Source organism: Sus scrofa, chromosome 16, assembly GCF_000003025.6.
Source record: "Sus scrofa isolate TJ Tabasco breed Duroc chromosome 16, Sscrofa11.1, whole genome shotgun sequence".
NCBI lineage: Eukaryota > Metazoa > Chordata > Mammalia > Artiodactyla > Suidae > Sus > Sus scrofa.
This window is the reverse complement of record NC_010458.4, coordinates 294993-314783: the sequence shown is the minus strand read 5'-3', so window position 1 is coordinate 314783 and position 19791 is coordinate 294993. Positions and strand designations below refer to the sequence as shown.

The 19791-nt window shown below is 44.1% G+C and overlaps 1 protein-coding gene across 1 annotated transcript in view; it reads left to right on the top strand.

The window, feature by feature from the left end:
* DAP (death associated protein) overlaps positions 1-19791 on the top strand; it is a 71864-nt gene that overhangs the window by 7292 nt on the left and 44781 nt on the right. Inside the window, exon 2 of the mRNA XM_003134178.5 lies at positions 5625-5721. Coding sequence (XP_003134226.1) covers positions 5625-5721 — 97 coding nt within the window. The remainder of the gene's footprint in view (positions 1-5624; positions 5722-19791) is intronic.

The window sequence follows — 19791 nt, the reverse complement described above, 5'->3', positions numbered from 1 at the left end:
ACTTACTCCTCCACAACCCAGTACACAGGCCCTGCCACCCCTACTCTGCCCTGGAGAGACTGAGGTGAGGAGGCAGTAAACTACCAGGGACTTGAACCCTTGAGGGCTCTGTGAGTGCTGGATACTAGTTGTCAAAGCCCGTTCAATATGAGTAGTGGAAGATTGAGCACTGGCTGGAACTGGGCCCTGATGGAGGTGTTTCACGGGGGCTCATTCATTTAGTCCTCAGAGAGCCCCTGGTGAGGGGCATTGCCATACCTTCTTCACAGACAGGGGACCCTGAGGCAGAGAGCCGGCCACTTGCCCAGAAGCACACACACACAGGCACTATTGGTATTTGAACCCAGGAATCTGGCTCCAAGACCTGAACCTCCACTTAGTACGCCTGCCAAGAGGAAGCTTGTTATTCTTAAATTTGAAGCTCTTATTTGAATAGCAACCACCACCACAAAAATCTGAGTTCTTTTATTCTAATGTCTCTCAGAAAAATTCTTATATTTGCAAAGATTTCTGCAGAAATAACTCTATTTCAGTATTTATTTATTTAATTAATTAATTTTTTATTTATTTTATTTTATTTTTTACAAATGATGAATTCCACTGACAATGATAAAACAATGGATATGTGCTGTCATATTTTTTGGCAGTCGTGCAAGTGAAAATGAATCTGTCTCTGCCGTGAGTTATTATTATTATTGCCACTTTTATTGCTGCATTAATCACCACACATACTGTGAGGGATTGATGAAGTTAATTGTTTTTATAAACTAAATTAAATGAAGTGCGAATGAGAGGTGACTGGGTCTTGACGTGCATACTTACTTCAGAGGAGTGGACAGGCTCCCTGCAAGCTTCCCTGGACTTGATTATTTCCAAAGTCACCTTGATATTCATTGTCTGTTCCTTTTGCACTGAGTTGCACAAGCTCTTTACTTTTAGCCAGTTTGTAGAACACACCTGTGAGTTCTAGTTTTAAGGTCTTGTGTCAGCGCAGCCAAGTTGAAATGACTCAGGTCGTTTTTAAATGATCTGTATTAGTTTGCTCAGGCTGCTACAACAAAATGTCACAGAATGGGTAGTTTGCAACAACAGAAATGTATGTCTCCATTGGAGTCTGGGAGTCCAAGATCAAGGTGCCGGCAGGTGTAGTTTCTCCTGGGGCCTCTCTCCATGGCTTGTGGATGGCTGCCTTCTCACTGCATCCTCGCTTGGTCTTTTCTATACCTGCCTGTGTGTTCCTCCTGTGTCTTCCTGCCCTGTCTTCCTCCTCTGATAGGGATGCCAGTCCTATCAGATTAAGGCCCCACCCCTCAGCCTCATTTTAACATAATCACCCATTTAGTGGCCCTGTCTCCGAATACAGCCACTGCCTGAAGTTTGGGGATTAGGTCTTCAATGAATAAATCTGGGGAGACCATAGTTCAGCCCATAACAGCACCTTTAATCAGTTTCTAATGGGCATGGGATGGGGTGGGGTAAATGGGGGAGGAAAATTAATTTTAAAAAGACATTCAGGACTTCCCATCGTGGCACAGCAGAAATGAATCTGACTAGGAACGATGAGGTTGCAGGTTCGATCCCTGGCATCTCTCAGTGGGTTAAAGATCCGGTGTTGCCGTGAGCTATGGTATAGGTCGAAGACACAGCTTGGATCTCATGTTGCTGTGGCTTGGGTATGGCTCGGGTGTGGGCCAGCTCAGGTGTAGGCTTTGATTCGACCCCTAGCCTGGGAACTTCCATATGCCACAGGTGCAGCCATAAAAAGACAAAAAATAAAAAGTAAAAATAAAAAAATAAGAAACATTCAGCGGGACAATTCCTTCAACCTCCTTTGGCCAAAAACATTTGGCCAAAAACATTCGTAATCTTACATTTCAAGAGAGTGAGTAGAAAAATTATCTTAAATGTATTACAGACTTTTAATTTCAGTCTCCATTTCATAAGATTTGGCAGGCTACATAACCCGGGAGATCTTGATAAGCTGCCTGCAAATGTATTTTTGTTTTCTTCTTATTTTTTCTTTAATCTGAGCCCAAAGTGGGGGAAATGCATAGGCACCACTCCTGAAGAAGAAACTAAATTGAAAAGAATTCATGAGCCTTGTGCCCACGTGAGGCAGGGAGTGACCTGGGGTCTCCCCTCTTATAAGAACACTAGTCATGTTGGATTAGGGCCCCACCCTGAAGGTCTCCTTTAACCCAAGACCCTGGCTTAAAGCTGGCTGCTCCAAAGGCAAATGCACAGAGAAAGGATGCAGGAAAGAAACTGTCCAGCAACACAGTGGGATGGTGAGGAGGCTGGTCTATTTTAGCCTGGCCTCCAGATGGAGAACAAAGTCCTCTTGAGAGTTTGTAAACGCGGGGCTGCCTTTCCATGGGCGAGGACTTCAAATTTACACTGTTTGGCCATTCCTGTTCTGAGAATCTGATGTAGAAAGGATTTCCAGGTGGCGTTACTCCTGGTTTGACAGAGCATGTACAGCATCTGTCCAGAGGGTGCTGCCTCTACCACACACCCCAGAGGATCCCCACAGATAAAGCCTTATGAAATCAAGCCCAGGGCCCACTGTCACCTCAAACAAGAGCCAGAAGCAGCAGAGAAAAACAAACAGCAGGATGAGCCCCCCCCACCCCTCCCCAAGGACCTCAGATAATAATCAGGTATACAGCCATTAAACAAGTACACCTAAAATGATTAATATGTAAAAGAATTGAAAACACAAGAAATGAGTAAGACATTATCAAATAAAGACCAGAGTTTGAGAGAGGGAAAAACTCTAGAAGTGATAGATAAAATGGAGTAAAAATCAGTCATTGTGGTAAAAGAAGATTTTTGAGAGAATTACCGGACAGGGTTATATTTCTTTCCTAACAAAGTAGAATATCCCCTCCCCACTGAAAAGAAGTGATGGTGGCAGGAGGAAGATCCTAGTTCCAAATTCAGATCCACTGACCCATCATTAAACACGGTCCTTTTTTCACATGCCCTCTGCTTTGCTTCCTCTGTCTGGGTACCACTGGGCCAGTCATGCAACAGCCCTCACCAGCTTCCTGAATCCTCCCAGGGAAGTGGAAAATAAACCCCAAGTGTATAAGCCTGAGGGTGCTTCATGTTCTCATTCCTATTCTTCAGCATCGCAAAGAAATTAGTCCTGGACTTTTTTTTTTTTTTTTTTTTTTCTTTTTAGGGCCCCACCCGTGGCATATGGAGGTCCAGTCAGAGCTACAGCTACAGACCTACACCATAGCCACAGCAACAAGAGAACCAAGCTGCATCTGCAACCAATACCACAGCTCACGGCAATGCTGGATCCCTAACCCACTGAGCAAGGCCAGGGATTGAATGTGCAACCTCATGGTTCCTAGTTGGATTTGTTTCTGCTCCACCATGATGAGAACTCCCAGTCCTGGACTTTCTTAATTCAGCAGGGCCCAACACAATTTGAGACACCAGAGAATGTGGCCTGACAAGCTGGCTGTACTATGGTTGGAGCAGGCTGTGACTGTTCAGAACAGGGAGGATGAGCACCTTGAGCCTTGCATGTGACCTTGGGCCAGTAAGCTCAATTAACAGGGTCTGCTTTCTCTCAAGTGCCAGGAAGCCGCCCAGGACCTCTGTCTTAGCCTGCTTGGGCTGCTATAACTGAGTACCACAGACTGGGGCATGGGGGAGGGGACTTGTAGACCACAGACACTTATTTCTCATAGTTCTGGAGGCTGGAAGTTCAAGGTCACGGTGCCAGCAGATTTGGTGCATGGTGATGTCTTGCTTCCTGGTTCACAGATGATCTGTGTCTTCACCTGGCAGAAAGGGTGAGGGAACTCCTTGGAGTCTCTTTATAAGGGCACTAATCCCATTCACGGGAGCTCCACCCTCATGAGCCCTAACTCCAAACAGCCTTATTTTGGAGGTTAGGATTCAATAGCTCTCTCATTTAAGCTTCTCCATCTTAGGAGGAGGCTTTTAGCCCCTTTCTGGAGATGAAGCATTGAGGCTCTGAGTGGCTGACTAGACTGAGACCATATAGCTGAGGACACACGAACTTACTGGCCCCAAAGCATGTGTTGGTGACTGCCATGTGGGACTGGCACTTTGGACAGAAGGCCTGCATTTCCAGTCCTTATCCCATGGAACACTAGACTCCTGAAGGATGATAACCAGCATTACTGGGGGAAAGTTCTGTGGTCAAATACACTTGGGAAAGATGTCAAGCTTTGTATGCCACATAAAGCATGCTGGGGACAGAAAAAAATCTGTCTTCAGGAAACTCTTTTAATTTGTTCAAGCTAGCATTTCCCACACTTAATAGAGCAAGCCCAGAATCCTCATTTTGCTGTTTTTTTTTTCTCTTGTAAAACAGTATTAACATATTAGCCATTAAGAAAATACAAATCAAACTATAATAAGGTGGCATTTCACACCCACTTAGAATAACTATAGTTAAAAAGATAGACAATAATAAGTTTTGGTGAGTGGGTGGAGAGATTGGAGCCCTCGCTGGATGACATGGAAAACAGTGCTGTGGCTTTGGAAAGCATTTGGGGATCCCTCCAGAGGGTAAATATGGGGTTATCATGTGACCCAGCTGTTCCACTTCTCCGTGGGTATCACAAAAATGAAGGTATATGTCCACGTGTCCACGAAGAAACTTGTCCATACACAGGTTCTTCACAGCTACATTAGTCACAACAGCCGAAAAGTGGAAACAATGCAAATGACTTCCAGCAGATGACTGGATAATAAAATATGGTCCATCGGTGCCATAGAGTATTACTCAGCCTTGAAAAGGAACAAAGTACTAATACATGCTACAACACGGCTAAGCCCTGGAAACATTACACTAAGAGAAAAAAACCTGTCACCAAAAACTGCATATTTATTATTCTATTTATGTAAAACGTCCAAAATAGGCAAATCCAGATGACTGGTTGCTAGGAGCTGGGGGTAAGGGGGATTGAAGAGTGAGTATTGATGGGTTTCTGTTCAGGGTGATGAAAATGTTTGAAAAGGACTGTGCAACTCTGAATACACTCAAAACCATTGCATGGTACAATCTTAATGGCTGAATTATAAGGTATGTGAACTCCATGTCAAAAAGGCTGTTTTTAACAACTGAATCAACTTCTGCCAACCCTGGAGTGTCACAGCACGGTTTGGGAAAGGTTGCTGCCTGAGTGGACTCTGACTGGGACAGAGCCGCTGTCTGCTGTCACCTGTGGCTCTATCACCCCATCAGAAGCATCACAAGCATTTGGGAAAATATCACAGGCAGGGATTAAGTGGACCTTTTGTGCACCAAGAAGCTGTTTCAGACCCTAAAGCAAGCAGCCACCGTCTCCACGTGGTTTACACCCCAGTTTCGCTGCTGCTCTTACCAGATACTTGAAGGGAGACCAGACAAAGGGGTCTTGGAACGTTTCTAAGTGGATGTGGAGTAAGAGATGGTGCTAAGTGCATACATGTTGATTCTCCCCCAACACTGATCTCTAGTTAATCACCATTACTGCTGGGTGATCTGGACCAACTTATGACTTGGGGTGCCCAGACACTTTCCTGCTATTTTGCCCTGTCCTCTAGTGGGTGCGTGTCCAAACTGATCATACGCTGCTCTGTCTTCATTTCAGTGAAAGCTGGTGGGATGCGAATTGTGCAGAAACATCCGCACTCTGGAGATGCCAAGGAAGAGAAGGACAAGGACGACCAGGAGTGGGAAAGCCCCAGGTGGGAGAGTTCTGGGGGGTCTCAGATGCAGTTAAACATTAACGTTTGTTCTCCACTCTGTGCTTGGAGAACCCCTAGGCTGTGTGGGGCCCTGTGCTGTGTGCTTTTCTTTTCCTGGTCAGTGAGGTGGGGGTTCTGTTCCCAGGAGGGGAAAGATACAGCATCTAGGACGTGCCCCCCGCCCTGACTGAATCTGAGCAGATGCATCAGTCTGGGCAGAAGCCTCGGTATTGCCTTCACCCACAGACCTTCGGAAATGCCCTGTCTGTCTAATCTTGGGGCTGAGCCTGGCATTCTGTGCATCAGGGCAGAGAACTATTGATTTAAAGAATGTTCACAAGCATTAGGGCTTTGCCAGTCTCAGCCGAACCTAGAATCACTGAGGCCATGGTGTCGAGGTCACACAGAGTGAGCAAGTGTCCTGAAATGACCTCTCTGCCCCCAGCTTCCTGGGTCCCCATAGCATGTCTCCTGCAACACCACCATCTCCGTTTTTACCTACCTTGGAGGTTCTGATGTCAAGTTTGGTCCAAGGACATCGATTCAAGTCCATTCCCTCCCACCTCATAATATACAAACATGCGGTCCCAGTGTCCACCCAGCCCCCAAGCTTGGCCATGTAGAGGGAAAACGGACGCTAAACCTTCCACCTTAGAACTCACCCCCACGAGTCTCTGCCAGACTCGTGGAAAACAGCCAGCTTGTGTTTCTGTATTCATTCCGATGGTCCTGAATCACGAGTGGAACATCCCCAGGTTGACACAGGGAGACTGAAGGGCACGTTTCAGTTTTGCCTTGTCAAACAGGAGTTTAAAACCAAGTCTGGGGTCCAGAGCAGGCCTGGCTTCTGGAAGAGAGTAGTTCCTGGCTGCAGGCACCCCCTAGGAAGGACCCCACATTTCTTTTACCTATGTGCTGCACCCTTGCATGTTTTTGTAAAACCTCATGTGGGATGACTTACAGGGCTGTCCCTTGACTGGAGGACAGATGTACAACAAAGTTTCTGAGTGATTATTGCCCGTTTTAACTCCGGTTCTCAGCAACTTGAAGGTTCGGCCCAAGTTCTGGTTTTATAAAAGAAGAAGGCAGTTGAAGGAAAATTCGAGGATTGTCTTTCTTACCGGCTCTTCACAAAGCTGTGTTTGGTCCCTAACAGTGTCAGGCATTCTTCTACAGGTTTACATCCTGTGTTTGGAAACCTCTGGGCCTCATAGCAGAATCTAGAAATTCCGATGTTTTAGGAGAGTAAGGAGGATCTAAGAGAATAGACTGTCCACATTCCAGGCAGCACCCAAAGGGGGTTGCAGGCAGCCCCTTGTAATCTGCAAATGGTGTTCACAGCAGCAGAAATGCATTTTAAAAACTTTCAGGAGTTCCTGTCTTGGCTCAGAGGAAACAAATCTGGACTAGCACCCATGATCACGCAAGTTCCATCCCTGGCCTTGCTCTTGAGCTGTGGTGGACTCGGCTCAGATCTCGTGTTGCTGTGGCTGTGGTGTAGACCAGCAGCTGCAGCTCCGATTCAACCTCTAGCCTGGGAACCTCCATATGCTGTGGGTGCAGCCCTAAAAAGACAAAACAAAAGTCAGATTTGGATCAGTTCAGGTTAAGTTTTGCCTGCATCAGAGTTACATTAGAACTTTCAGTGTTTAACCTGTTTCTGGATGTGGAGCTGAGGAGAAGAACCTGTGGCCTGTTGTCATTTCTCCCCCAGGAGACCTGCAATGTCGTTTCCCTTCATTTCCACCAGTTCCCTTAGAAGGAAGAAAGACGATGAGGCAGAAAGCTGTGCCTAGAGAAAAAAGAAAATCCTGGCACATTAATGAGACATGCCTCTCTGTGTGAGTTTAAGTGGAATAAGGGACAAATAGCTATTTCCCTGTGTATCACAGTGTCAATATGGTGACAGAGGGTAATTCATTAGCGTGTTTAGAAATAGGGACAGAACAGCCCATTAGTTTTCTTTCTATTGATTTTTTTCCTCACGAGGTGAAATACAGCGTTTATTGAAGTTGTGCAATTTAAATAAATATGCCAGAGGATGAATTATTGCTAGAGAGAGGAGGGAGCTCCCAGCACTCCAGGTTTTAGCATCTCATCCACCGTAAAGGTTTGGTTGCTCCGGAATTAAGTATTTTGAAGCAAGCTGACCACAGGGCAGGGTTTGCCCATGAGCAAGGGTACATTTGTTCCCTGCGGTCAAATCGTTATACTGGGTTTCTTGTGTGTTAACTCTTGTCCTCTGGACTTTGGCTTCTCTCTTTACTGCTGTGGGTACAACCACCGACACACTGTTGACAGATGGGGTAAGCCTCTGTGCGCGTTCAAGCTGTCAGCATATGCTGCTAGTACAACTCCCTCCGAACCCCTGCACCAGACCTGGTACCCCGTGTAGTAGTTCACTTCCATCACCGGGCGCTCCCCAGTTTTCTGGTGGGCTAATAGAATAATCATAGTTAATAATTATCATTGATGATGTTACAGAGTGCCACGTGCCTGGCCCACTTCCAAGTGCTCCGCCTGTATTGATTCATTCAATCCCTGAAACTACTCTATTCTCATCCCCAATTTGAGAGTCGGTTATTGATTATTATCCTCATTCCAGATTACTCCCACTTCCACAGCTCAGGTTAATGACTTTTCCAAGGGCAGACAGCCAATGAGTGGCAGAGCCAGCCTTCCAGACTGGGTCTGGAGTGCCCACTTGTAGGCCCTGGGATGGGTATACCAACTGAGCACCTGTTTGTGCTTGGCATTTAAGTGCTTCACATCGGGTTTCATGCTTATACCACCTAAAAGTTGGTATTACTCCCCCCATTTACATAGCTGAAGAAACCAAGGCTCAGTGAGGTTGTCTGGCCCAATGATGTGTAGCCAGGGAGTGGCCTGGCCAGGATTCAGCCCTGACTCTGTCTTGACTTGGAAGCCTGCAGCACCCCACTGAATTGACAAAATATTTTTAGGATCAACATAGACTGTAAATCTGGATCCCTCTAGACAATAAACTTACTGATTCTGGGGTTGCCCAGAACGTTTTCCATATTCCTCAAGCCTATAATCCTCTCCATGCAGCTCACAGTCAGAAAATGGCCTAATTATAAGCTTCCAACAAGGTGTCAGGGCACTGGGCTGGCTTTCCTTTACATGTGGAAAGGGCTCTTTATTTCCAGAATTTGTCAAACATTTAATATTTTACATTAATTTCCCTTGGAAATGTTATGGTGCGTGACTTTCACATTACGCTAATCCTGAAGTTTTATATATTTTCATGTTTTGATCCAAGTGTTCTCCAAATATGAAAATAAACACATTGTTTCAGATGCCAGTTTCCTTTTCAGATCTGCACTTGCAAAACTCTTTGCTTTCCTTGCCAGATATTTAAAATCGGCTTTGCATTTACTGACTCATCTCTAGTGGCTTCCTTCCCCAATCAGAAAATCAAGCACTGGAGTTCCTGTCGTGGCGCAGTGGTTAACAAATCTGACTAGGAACCATGAGGTTGCAGGTTTGATCCCTTGCCTTGCTCAGTGGGTTAAGGATCTGGCATTGCTGTGAGCTGTGATGTAGGTCGAAGAGGCGGCTCGGATCTCGCGTTGTTGTGGCTCTGGCATAGGCAGGTGGCTACAGCTCCAATTCGATCCCTAGCCTGGGAACCTCCATATGCCGCAGGAAGCGGCCCTAGAAAAAGCAAAAAGACAAAAAAAAAAAAAAAAAAGGAAAAGAAAGAAAGAAAATCAAGCACTAATTACAGAGAAAACAAACAACTGGGTCATTAAAGAGGTTATTATATGACCCCCCCAACAAAACCAAACCAAACAAACAAACACTTTTACTTATAATTTTCTTTTGCAGATCTTTTTATTATTCTTACCCCCTTTAATCTTGTAATTTTTCAGATATTTAAAAATAATTTCTTATGCCACCAAGTTGTTTTGAGATGGTACATTTTAAAAAAGAGAAAAATATGGAGTTCCCGTTGTGGTTCAGTGGTAATGACCTGACTAGTATCCATGAGGATGTATGTTCAATCCCTGGCTCGCTCAGTGGGTTAAAGGATCCAGCATTGTGAGCCGTGGTGTAGGTCACAGACGCTTCTCGAATCCTGCGTTGCTGTGGCTGGAGCATAGGCCAGCGGGTGCAACTTCAGTTTGACTCCCAGCCTGGGAACATCCATATGCTGTTTGTGCAGCCCTAAAAAGCAATAAATAAATTAATAATAATAATGTAGCAAAAATTTGAAAATTTTTTCCAAGAATTCCCATCAAGCTGAGTTCCATTTACCTGCGGCTCTTCATATCTAAGAAGATGATAGGCTCGGAACTGACCCAATCAAGGAAAGCTGTGATTTTTCTCAAAGCCTGCTGTTGAGCATATTAAGACAAAGTGCCCAGTTTCATTACGTAAAGGAGAAACTGCAGACATGGAGTCAACTTTGGGAGTCAGTAGGATTCTCTAAAAAACAGTGTAGTAGTGAACACATATCAAGGTCCTACCATGAATTGAGCTTGCTATTAAAAAGGTAGGTGTCTGTAGGAGTAGAATAGAAATGGAGGTGTTTGTGGGGGTGGGTAGGACAGGGGTGGAAGGAAGAGGGAGTGGGGTTGGGGCAAGGAGGATGGGAAGGGAGAAGCCCCTCTCTGAGCTCAACCCTTGGTATAATTCTAATTTAGGACCCTGTTACTGTTTAGTGTTTTACATACCCCCAAATAGCAAACAATCCCAATCACCCAGGATGTGGGAGAGATCCAAGATGAAGACGCACAGTCACAGATCTAATACGAATGCTTTCTATTACCAACTGCAAGGAAGGGGCATAGAGGGGGGAAAGACCTAACCTCAGTAACTCTGGGCAGCAGTATTTTGACAGAATACTATAAGGCTAAAGACAAAAAAAATCCAAAAAAACTGTGCATAAGTGCTATATTCCAAATAGTCAATGTTTCTTACAGGGCTTTAGGTTAGCAGTTCTGCAAGTGCTGTATGTATTGACTAGGACTGAACAAATAAGTCAATATTTTGTAGCTAATGAGAATCCAGTTTCTCACTGTCAGAAAAAGAAGGTTACACATAGGAAAGGGGGAAGACTCAAATGACTGGTGTTTCATTGAAGCTGGAGTTATTAGTGTGAACTCCTAGTTTTAAATGAATGGATGGTTGGAAGGAAGAATGGATAGTGGATAGTAGCCTCATACAGACAGGTACATACATGCATAAATAAATATGCATGAGGGCGTGTCAGTGTACATACCATACTTCCTAGCTGTGTTCCCTGAGAGGGCATAAAAGAACTATCACCCATGTAGCCATGAGCATCCTTAGGGCCGCAGGGCAGGGTTTGTCTATGAGCAAGGGTACGTTGGTGCCTTGTGATCAAATTGTTGTACTATGTTTTTGTTTCTAAGCGCCATTGCCTGCTTAAGGTTCATTCTAGGACCAGGCAGGACTGGAAAAATACCAGATGAGCCTGGAAAAACTTGTAGTGCCAGAATATAAGGAAGTGTTCCAAAACGGATGAAGAGTCATTCCATATACCACAGTGTATGCATATGCCATGACGGGCCAACAGGGACCTGCTGTATAGCACAGGGAACTCAACCCAATATGCTGTGATAATCTCTATGGGAAAAGAATCTGAAAAGGAACGAGTGTGTGTGTGTGTGTAACTGACTCACTTTGTTGTACAGCAGGATTTATCACAGCACTGTGGATAAACTATACTTCAGTAAAACTTAAAAAAAAAAGGATGAGGACATGTCAGAACAGCACCGAAGCCAACCTGAAGGTGTTCTTAATGGCTGAAGCTGGCACAATTTGTGAGAAAATAAATAATGATAGTATTGGATTATAACCCATAGAGGAAAATAGATATCCACGAGTCCATAGTGATAAATAGTTGAGAAGGAACAGGTCTTTATAGAAGAATTGTAATTAATAAATGTATAATGAAGGTGGGAACTAGAATATCACCAAACAGCACAGTGCTTGCTGTTGATAGGACCCACTGACAGATGATACGATTAGTGGGCAAAAATTCAAGGGGAAATAGGATGTTTCCAGCCTCAACTTCCCCCCAAGATATTGATTTATTGCAAAAGAGTGTCTGTCTTTGCATGGATACCGTGAAAAGGACACTTGTTTACAGTGTAAAAGCTGAAGTAAGACCACAGAGCTTCATCCTTTTGAACTTCAGATGGGAACGTGCTTATCAGTGACAATTTTCACTGCCCCGTGCCCATCTGTGAATGGCTGTGAAAGTGCCACGAGAACTTGTTTCTCATCAAACTTTCACCTGCTGCTTTCAGCCATCGCTGATAACTCTGGCCTGAACCGGTTATTACAGGATGCATAGAGGGTTACCATAGGGCTGCCGTAACAAATACTGCAAACTGGGTAGCTTAAAATATCTAAAATGTATTGTCTCACAGTTCTGGAGGCTGGAAGTCTAGTACCCACGTATCTCCTGACTTGGTTCCTTCGCTGGCAATCTTTGGCTTCCTTTGGCTTGTAGATACTTCACCTTGACCTCTGCCTTCACGTGGTTTTTCTCTCTATGTCCAAATTTCCCCTTTTTGTAAGGATATCGATTGTTTTTGATGAGGACCTGCCCTAAAAGTTCATTTTAACTCAATTCCTTCCATAAAACCCTATTTCCAAAGAAAGGTCAAATTCTGAGATACTGAGGGTAAGGAGTTCATGTATTTGGGGGCGGGGAACCCTAACTGATGCCAGGTGGTACCCTATGGCCATTTTTAATGGTTCTTTCCATTAAATACAAGATTATTAAGAAACACAAAATTGAAAACGCTGAAATGAAGAGATGGCACGGCTTATAGCCCAGGGATTTTTATTTTTAAGCCATTATTTTTGAACTTGAATTAAACCATATGGTAAGTCAGTTTCAACATCATCCTTACTTTCCAACAATATCATTTTTTATAGCCAAGCTAGTTGTCAGCTGTCTTTTAAAAGAAATGTATATTGGGAGTTCCCATCATGGCTCAGTGGTTAACGAACCCAACTAGTATCCATGAGGATGTGGGTTCGATCCCTGGCCTTGCTCGGTGGGTTAAGGATCCAGCATTGCTGTGAGCTGTGGTGTAGGTCGCAGGTGCGGCTCGGATCCTATGTTACTCTGGCTCTGGTGTAGGCTGGTAGCTGTAGCTCTGATTCAACCCCTAGCCTGGGAATCTCTATACGCTATGGGTGCAGCCCTAGAAAGCAAAAAAAAAAAAAAAAAAAAAAAAAGAAGAAGAAGAAGAATCAAAGAGATGTATCCTTTTTTCTCATGATATGTGGAGATCCCAGGGGACTGGGGATGCTGAGTGCCTTCAGCCACCAGGCTCTCTGCCGTTTGCACAGCCTTTGTCAGCAGGTAGGGCCCGTGTGTGGCAGCAACAGCTGACCTGGTTGCTGAAGTATGGCAGGAGACAGAGTCTTAAGGTGGTGGGGGTGTGGAGTGACAGGGAATGTCTTGTGATGGGCATAACTGGTTGTCACCTGCTTGTGACCGAGATGCCTCTGCTAAGGAAAAGCCTTCTTGAAGGTACAGCAAGATCTCAGAATCAAAAGCATCTGAGGCATGACTTCATGGCAGCATGAAATGACAAATGGTCCTTTCTGCTTCGGTAGGTAAAATGGGCGCATTCTGATTGCTTTTCAGCACTCTCACGATCCACGCAAGTTTGAGGCTCAAAGATCAATGTCCTAAGTCGGTAGGCAACATGGGGTGTTGATGAAGTGTTACAATGTGTTTGCCAGCAAGGGTGTGGTGAAAGTCATCATTTTGCCCTAGGGCCACTTGGGTGGAACTGGTGCAGGTCCCCGAGTCCCCATAGGCACTGAGTCAGTGCGTAGGTGGGGGAGCCTGCAGAGGAAGGGGAGTGTCTTTCTGCATTTATAGAGTCTGCATTCGGTCCTAAAGGTAGTACCGTGCTTATCACTCTGCAAAGGCTCTGTTTCCACCCAGGTTATAGTGGTAACTTCCCACCAGACTGGCTGCCTCCGCTCCAAGAAACAGTGAGTTCACTTCATAGGGCTTCCATAATAGAGTGCCACACTATTTAAACAACAGAAAAGTACTGTCTCACAGTTCTGGGAGCCATCAGTTTGAGATCAGGGAGTCAGCAGGCCCTTGCCCTCTCTGAAAGCAGAAGGGAAGAATCTGTTCCAGGCCTTCTCTCAGCATCTCATAGTTCCTTGGCTGGTGGCAGTGTAGCTCTGGTGTTCACATGGCATTCTCGCTGGGTGTGTATGTGAGTCCAGGTTCCCCTTTTCCTAAGAATGCCAATCAGGTCGGATTAGAGCTCAGCCTAATGACCTCATCTTAACTAAGTATATAGCTACAACAACTCTATTTCCAAATAAGGCCACATTCTGAGGCACCTGGGCTTAGAACTTCAATATGGGACATAGGGGGGTGGGGGACAAAATTCAGTCCATCATGGAAGGAAGACTCAGGTCTTGTAGGTAGTGAATCAGAACCTTCCAGTGACATCCCAATAGCAATAGCAGCACAATAATTTATTAACTGTGAGGCCTACATGTAAATGACTCTTGCTTCTGTTGCCCAGCACTTGACTGTTGCCCAGGCTGAGCACTGCAGCAGTCTGCCTTCCATCCAGGTGGATGCTCTGTACCAGGGCTGTGACACCAAACTTTGATCATGCACCCCATCCATTTAAAAATTACTTTTTGCCTGCACCCTAGATACTTGTATACCTGTGCATATTTTGCTACCATTGTGTAAATTGTAAAATATATACAAAATGGATATTAATGTATCTGATAAAGGTGAAATAAGCAATATTTTAAATGTCTTGCTAATCACTGGGACTTTTTATTATCATTAGCTAATATCCCAAGGTCCGAATACCCTTGAGGTAATGTTTCTCATTAATGATTTGGGATGTAAATCTAAATTTCTAATGTTCTCCCTAGAGATTTCAGGTTTGTGGCAAAGGGCCGCTTCCTGTCAAATCTGATTAGATCTTTGGTATTATTTGTAATATTATTCAAGAAGTACTTATACCAGGAAAGAAGTGTGAGCTCTTTTCTTTTATTATTGTTCACTTGTGCTCGTATTGGTGTTAACTTCAGCCTCTGGAGGGTTTTTTTTTGTTTTTTGTTTTTTGTTTTTGTTTTTTTTTTTTGCAGGAATCTTTTAAGCCATGTGTCCGTTTCATCAAAGTTAGTTTAAATTCATGCATTATACATTTGAGTACAGTTCGAGGTGCTTGGGATCTATCAAAGGTAAAACTAGAGAATTTACTTCATTATCCCATTAACCAGACAGTATCATATGTATGTTGCAGGACGCAGGAAGCAAAGGAAGGGGCATAGGGACCTGTGGGTGGTGACCTGCTCTCTCCTCCAGAGCTCTAAGGACCATGAAGCTGGGTGATGGCCAGTCTGCCTGCACACAGGCAAAACAGTCCACGTAGTAAATGGTAAAGCTTGGTCCGTTCTGTTGTGGGTTTTGTAGATAAGAGATAAATGTAAACAGAGTAGATTCGCATGTTCATCCCATATTCCCCGTGGCGCTGTAGCCTTCCCCAACAGGTTTTGGTGGTGGCTCCATATCCCGGGGAAGATATTTCCTTGGATCTGGTTGGGTATGTCCTCTGGAGCAGAGATACGCTTGTTGCATGTAGCACAGATTGAGCATGTCTTCCAAAACCCATAGCTACATGTATTTTAGGATGATCAATAGGAGTGCAATTCTGCACATTTTGAGTTTTTCCCAGAATTGCCCAGTGAACGCAGAGCAGCTTGGGTGGGAGGGTGCGATGCAGGCTCCTTGGGGTCCTGGGAGTCTGGGGTCACGGCCTTGTCAGGGGCTCGAAGTCTGAGCTCCCCATTCGTATCGATGGCTCCCAGGTCTGGCAAGGTGAGAATCAGGGATGTATATGGGCGTCCGTGTGTCACAGGAGCCTGGCTGGACTCTGCCAGCATGACAATGAGAAGGAACATGTGGAAGGCTCAGCTTCCCTCCAGTGCCTGGTGCTGTTGGTAATCCGCTCGGAGGCAGTATTTGCACATCTGGTTCCATAACGGATGCAGAAACCAGGTGTGGTTGATGAGTTTCTGAGCGTGTCAGTCCTGGTCCCTCTCCCTCCACAGGCCTCCAGCCTCCTTCCAAGACTGCCCTCTCCATCCCAGGAGAGCATCTCTTATCAGATAGAAAGAGGGAAGAAAGGAAGCGGAGCTATTAATTTTCCTCTCCAGACACAGCCCTGTACATCTGCACTGGAGTCAGCCTCTTGGAACAGATAACTCTTTTCTTTTTATGATGTTCCTCAAAGGGTTGCACTGTTTATCAGGAGTGTTTTCTTATTACGTAAACATAGGGACTGAATTTAAATCACCTCTCCAGCAGTTGGATTTTATACAAGGCAATACGTAATAATAATTACACAGAAGAATGTTCCATAGGAGAATACCTATATAGAAACAAGAGCCCTTTATTGAGTTTTTATGTTACAGTTACTCTGCCTGAAATTTTTAAACCGTCTATTGAAATAAACTCTGTTGACTTCATCTGTGTGAGAATGCATAGCACTCTGAAAATACTTAGTGAAGCAGTGATAATTAGCATAGATTTGATCTTTTTTAAGGTACATAGTTAATGAGCTTGTTAAGTTTTTTTTTTTGTTTTGTTTTGTTTTTGTTTGTTTGTTTTGCTTTTTATGGCCACACCCGAGGCATGTGGAAGTTCCCAGGGTAAGAGTCAAATGGGAGCTGCAGCTGCCGGCCACAGCCACAGCCACAGCCACACCAGATCTGAGCGGCATCAGAGACCTACACCACAACTCACAGCAACACTGGATCCTTATCCCGCCAAGCGAGGCCAGGACCAAACCCCCATCCTCATGGATGGGAATCCGCCTTATTAGCTTGATTAGCTTGATCACTTCCTGTTTTGTGGCTGGTGAAAAAGGTGAACCAGTAAGGTCAGTGTTGAGAAGAAAATTCCTCGTCCTTGGCATATTCTGTTGAGCCTCAGCTCTCTGGGAGGATATTTACTTTGACCTTGTTGTGCACATCTTCTGGGGCAGAGATATACTCATTAATGTGAACTAGTTATGAGGACAGTATTATACTCAGGACATTCTTGTAGATCACTAGATTTAGAGCTGGACACACCTGGGAGTTCACCTGGTCCAGGTGCTCCCAAGTGGAGCTCTTTAGAGGGAAGGTGGAAGATTTTACTGAGGATCTAGAAGAATGTAGATACAAGAAGCAAAACTGCTATTGTGTAGAGTCCACAGAGATTTTTATAGAAGTGATTGTGCACTTATGGGTATATATCCAAAATAACTGAAAGCAATGTCTCAAGTTATTTGCACACCCATGTTCATGGCAGCATTATTTACCATAGCCAAGAGGTAGAAGTGACCCAAATATACATTCATAAATGAATAGATCAACAAAATGCAGGGGTGGGGGGGGAAATGCCGCATACGTACAGCAAAATACCATGCAGTCTTAGAAAGGAAACCCTGTCACATCCTACAGCATGGATGAACATTATGCTAAGTAAAACAAGCCATCTCAAAAGGACAAATACTGTATGACTCCACTTATATGAGGTTCCTAAAGTAGTCAAATTCAGACAAGGAAAGTAGAGTGTGGGTTGCTAAAGACCAGGGGGAAGAGGTGAAAGCAGTTGTTGTTTAACGGTTATAGAGTTTCAGTTCTGCGAAATGAGCAGGTTATGAAGATACTTAACACTGCTGAACTGTACACGTAAAAAGTGGTCATGATGACACAGTTTATGATGCGTGTTTTTTACCACAATAAAAAAAAAAAGAAATTTAAGAAACAAAAGAAACCCTTGCTGCTGTGGAAAGCAGTTTGTTGGCTCCTCAAAGAGTAAACATGGGGAGTTCCTGTCATGGTGCAGCGGAAACGAATCTGACAAGGAACCATGAGGTTGCAGGTTTGATCCCTGGTCTAACTCACTGGGTTAAGGATCTGGCGTTGTGAGCTGTAGTGTAGGTTGCAGACATGGCTCAGATCCTACGTTCCTGGGGCTATGGTGTAGGCCAGCAGCTACAGCACTGATTTGACCCCTAGCCTGGGAACCTCCATATGCTGTGGGTGCAGCCCTAAAAAAAAGAAAAAAAAGAGTAACATGGGGAGTTTCCACTGTGACACAGTAGGTTAATAATCCAGCTACAGCAGCTCAGGTTGCTGTGGAGGCAAGTGTTCAGTCCCTGGCAGCACAGTGAGTTAAAGGATCTGGCATTGCTGAAGCTGTGGAGTAGGTCGCAGCTGTGGCTCAGGTTCAGTCCCTGCCCTGGGAACTTCCATATGCCACCTGTGAGGCCATTAAAAAAAAAAAAAAAAGTAAACATGGCATTACTACATGACCCAGTAGTTCTACTCCTAAGTGTATTTCTAAGAGAATTTTTCATACAAAAACGTACGTGAATGTTTATCACATCATTATTCACAATAACCAAAAAGTGGAAACAACCCAAATGTCATATATACTGCATGGTATATCCATATAGTGGAATATTATTCAGCCATAAAAAAGAATGAGGTGCAGATGCATCTGACAACATTGGATGACCCAACATGACACCAAGTGAAAGAAGCCAGATTCCAAAGGCTGCTCATTACATGATTTCACTGATATTGACAGGTCTAGAATAAGCAAATCCAAAGAGAAGATTACATACAGCACTACATGTGGAGTTCATACAGCAGCTTACATATAGCAGATTCCTGGTTGCCAAGGAGCTGGGGAGAATACGGAGTGACTGCTTAATAGATATGGCTTTTCTTTAGGGATGATGAAAATATTCTGAAATTAGAGGTGATAATTGTATAGCACAGTCAGTGTATTAAAAGGGTCACCAAAATGTGTTTTTATTTATTTATTCATTTATTTATTTTTTTTATTTTTCTTGTTTTATTATTTAATTTTTTTCTGCTGTACAGCATGGAGACCAAGTTCCTCTTACATATATACATTTTTTCCCCCACCCTTTGTTCTGTTGCAACATGAGTATCTAGACAAAGTTCTCAATGCTACTCAGCAGGATCTCCTTGTAAATCTATTCTAAGTTATATCTGATAACCCCAAGCTCCCAAACCCTCCCACTTCCTCCCTCTCTCCCCAGGCAGCCACAAGTCTCTTCTCCAAGTCCATGATTTTCTTTTCTGAGAAGATGTTCATTTGTGCTGGATATTAGATTCTAGTTATAAGTGATATCATATGGTATTTGTCTCTGTCTTTCAGACTCATTTCACTCGGTATGAGACTCTCTAGTTCCATCCATGTTGCTGCAAATGGCATTATGTCATTCTTTTTCATGGCTGAGGAGTATTCCATTGTGTATATATACCACTTCTTCCAAATCCAATCATCTGCTGATGGACATTTGGGTTGTTTCCATGTCCTGGCTATTGTGAATAGGGCTGCAATGAACATGCGGGTGCACGTGTCTCTTTTAGGTAGAGTTTTGTCTGGATAGAGGCCCAAGAGTGGGATTGCGGGGTCATATGGAAGTTCTATGTATAGATTTCTAAGGTATCTCCAAACTGTTCTCCATAGTGGCTGTACCAGTTTACATTCCCACCAGCAGTGCAGGAGGGTTCCCTTTTCTCCACAGCCCCTCCAGCACTTGTTATTTGTGGATTTATTAATGATGGCCATTCTGACTGGTGTGAGGTGGTATCTCATGGTAGTTTTGATTTGCATTTCTCTTATAATCAGCGATGTTGAGCATTTTTTCATGTGTTTGCTGGCCATCTGTATATCTTCCTTGGAGAAATGTCTATTCAGGTCTTTTGCCCATTTTTCCATTGGGTGATTGGCTTTTTTTGCTGTTGGGTTGTATAAGTTGTTTATATATTTTGGAGATTAAGCCCTTTTCCATTGTATCATTTGAAACTATTTTCTCCCATTCTGAAAGTTGTCTTTTTGGTTTCCTTTGCTGTGCAAAAGCTTCTCAGTTTAATTAGGTCCCATTGGTTTATTTTTGTTCTTATTTCTATTGCTTTGGGAGACTGACCTGCGAAAATATTCATGATGTTGATGTCAGAGAGTGTTTTGCCTTT